This window comes from Penaeus japonicus, unplaced genomic scaffold, assembly GCF_977035675.1.
Source record: "Penaeus japonicus unplaced genomic scaffold, GWHDUDI00000001_assembly GWHDUDI00000025, whole genome shotgun sequence".
Lineage (NCBI taxonomy): Eukaryota > Metazoa > Arthropoda > Malacostraca > Decapoda > Penaeidae > Penaeus > Penaeus japonicus.
In genome coordinates this window covers 26,489,085-26,491,584 of record NW_028234427.1, presented here as the reverse complement: position 1 = coordinate 26,491,584, position 2,500 = coordinate 26,489,085, and the positions used below count along the sequence as shown (strand labels likewise).

The window sequence follows — 2,500 nt, the reverse complement described above, 5'->3', positions numbered from 1 at the left end:
CACCACTTCCTGCCACAGCCCCTTCGGCCTTTCTCTTCCCCATATATCTTCCATCCCCATCCTCCCTACCTCTCCATCCTTCCAACCCCATCACTCTTACCTCCCCATCCTTCCAACCCCAATCTCCCTACCTCTCCATCCTTCTAACCCCATCACTCTTACCTCCCCATACTCCCTACCTCTCCATCCTTCCAACCCCATCACTCTTACCTCCCCATACTCCCTACCTCTCCATCCTTCCAACCCATCACTCTTACCTCCCCATACTCCCTACCTCTCCATCCTTCCAACCCATCACTCTTACCTCCCCATACTTCCAACCCCAACCTCTCCATCCTTCTAACCGCATCACTCTTACCTCCCCATACTCCCTACCTCTCCATCCTTCCAATACTTTATATATCTATCACTCGCCCATACTCCTACCTCCCAACCCCTCCTTCCCCATCATTCTTACTCCCCATACCCCCCTCCATCCTTCCAACCCCATCACTCTTACCTCCCCTCTCTATTCATCTTCCAACCATCAGGAAACTCCCCTCTCCACTCAACCCTCACTCCCTACCTCTCCTCACCTTACCTAACTCCCATCACCTCCCACCCCAACCCCCACTCATACTCTTACCCTACACGCCCTAGTGATGATATAACTCTTCCCTCCTCCTCCGCATCTTCCCCCTTCCCTTTCCCCTTCCCCTTTACCCCCTGCACCCTCGTAATGAAGTGTCCCCAACCTCCCCATCCCTTCCTCTCTATACTTTATATATCCTCGCCCTATCCTAACCCCACCCCCTTACTTCCTCTAACCCCGCCTTATCTTCAAAACCTCCCCTCACACATCATGCCTCTTATTCTACCGATGAGGAAACCCTCCACTCAACCCTCACCTACCTACTCTCTCGACACCCCCACCCCCACCCCCACCCCCACCCCCACCCCCACCTCACACCTCATGCCCAGGCTCTATTCATGAGGTACCTCTCCATCTAGGCCTTCACCCCACCCCATTCCATCTCTACTTCCCCTCACCCTACTCCACACTACCCCCCCACCCCCCCAACCCAAACCCCACCCACCCTCACGCCTCATACCTCATGCGCCCTCGTAATGAGGTACCCGGACACGCCCGCGAAGTGCCTGTTCCTGATGTTGTCGTAGATGGTGTCCCTGGCGTTGAGGGGCACCTTGGTGGGGGCGTCCGGGCCGGCCACCTCCTTCGGCAGCTCCACCACGCCCGCGCGGATGCCGAAGTGCTCGTCCAGGGCGCCCTCGTACGTCAGCTGGCTCAGCAGCGGCGTCACCAGGTCGGCGTCGCGGTCGAAGATGAACAGCTGGCCGAACTCAGGCAGCTGGTGCGGGTGATGTTGGGGGGGTGGAGGTGAGAAGAGGGGGAGGAAAAGGAGTGGGAAGAGGGGAAGGGGGAATGGAGAAGAGGGGGAAGAAGAGGAGTGGGAAGAGGGAAGGGAGGGAGAAGAGGTGCAGGGGAAGTGAGAAGTGAGGTAGGGGGAGTGAAAAGAGAAGTGGGGGGAGGGAAAGAGGGGGAAGGCGGGAGGAAGAAGAGGGATGGGGGAGTGAGAAGAGGGGTAGGGAGAGTGAAAAGAGGGGAAGGAGGGAAGGAGAAGACGGGAAGGGAGGAGGGAGAAGGGAAGGGGGGAGGGAGAAGAAGGGAAGGAGGAGGGATAACAAGGGGAGGGGGATTGAGAAGAGGGGAAGAGTGGAAGTGAGAAGAGGAGAAGAAGGGAAGAGAGGAAGTGAGAAGAGGGGAAGGAGGGAGGGAGAACAGGGTTGAGGGGGAGTGAGACGGGAAGGTGGGGGGAGTGCGGAGAGGGGAAGGAGGAAGTGAAGGAGGAAGGAGGGAGTGAGAAGAGGGGAAAAGAGTGAAAGAGAAGAGGGGAAGGAGGAGAAAAGAAGGGAAGGGGTGTAAGAAGAGGAGAAGGGGGAGTTAGAAGAGGGGTAGGGGTGAGAAAAAGATGAGGAGGATGAGGAGGAGGAGGATGAGGAGGAGGAGGAGGAGGAAGGGGTGGAGTGGGTAGAGGGGATGGGGGGAGTGAGACGAGGGGTAGGGTGGGTGAGAAGTGGTGAAGGAGGGAGTGATAAAAGGGGAGTAAGAATTGGGGAGGGATGGCGGAGAGGTGGAATAAGAATGGAAGGCAGAGGGAGAGGAAGAGGAGAAGGAAGAAGGAGAGGAAAAGAAGGAGGAAGAGGTGGAGAAAACAAGAGGAGGAAAAAAGGTAGGGAGATGGGTGGCCGAAGAGATAGAGGAGGAAGTTGAGGAAAAGGGGGGAGGAGAGAGGGAGGTGAAGGGTGGAAGGGGTGAGAAAAAGGGGGGGGGGAAGGGATCGGGGGTGAAGGATGCAGGAGGGAAGGGGGGCATGGGAAGGGATGGCGGTTGAGGGAGGGATGTGTGAAAGGGTGGAGGATGGGGATGGTATTGAGGAGGAGGAAGAGGAGGAGGAGGAAGAGGAGGAGTAGGAGGAGGAGGAGAAGTAGAAAAAGGAAG

General features: G+C 57.2%; 1 protein-coding gene across 3 annotated transcripts in view; it reads right to left on the bottom strand.

Moving 5' to 3' along the window:
* LOC122258923 (vacuolar protein sorting-associated protein 33B) overlaps nucleotides 1-2,500 on the bottom strand; it is a 13,426-nt gene that overhangs the window by 1,629 nt on the left and 9,297 nt on the right. For all 3 annotated transcript variants that reach the window (XM_043025213.2, XM_043025216.2, XM_043025214.2), the window contains exon 6: nucleotides 1,092-1,349. In XM_043025213.2, the coding sequence (XP_042881147.2) occupies nucleotides 1,092-1,349 (258 nt within the window). The remainder of the gene's footprint in view (nucleotides 1-1,091; nucleotides 1,350-2,500) is intronic.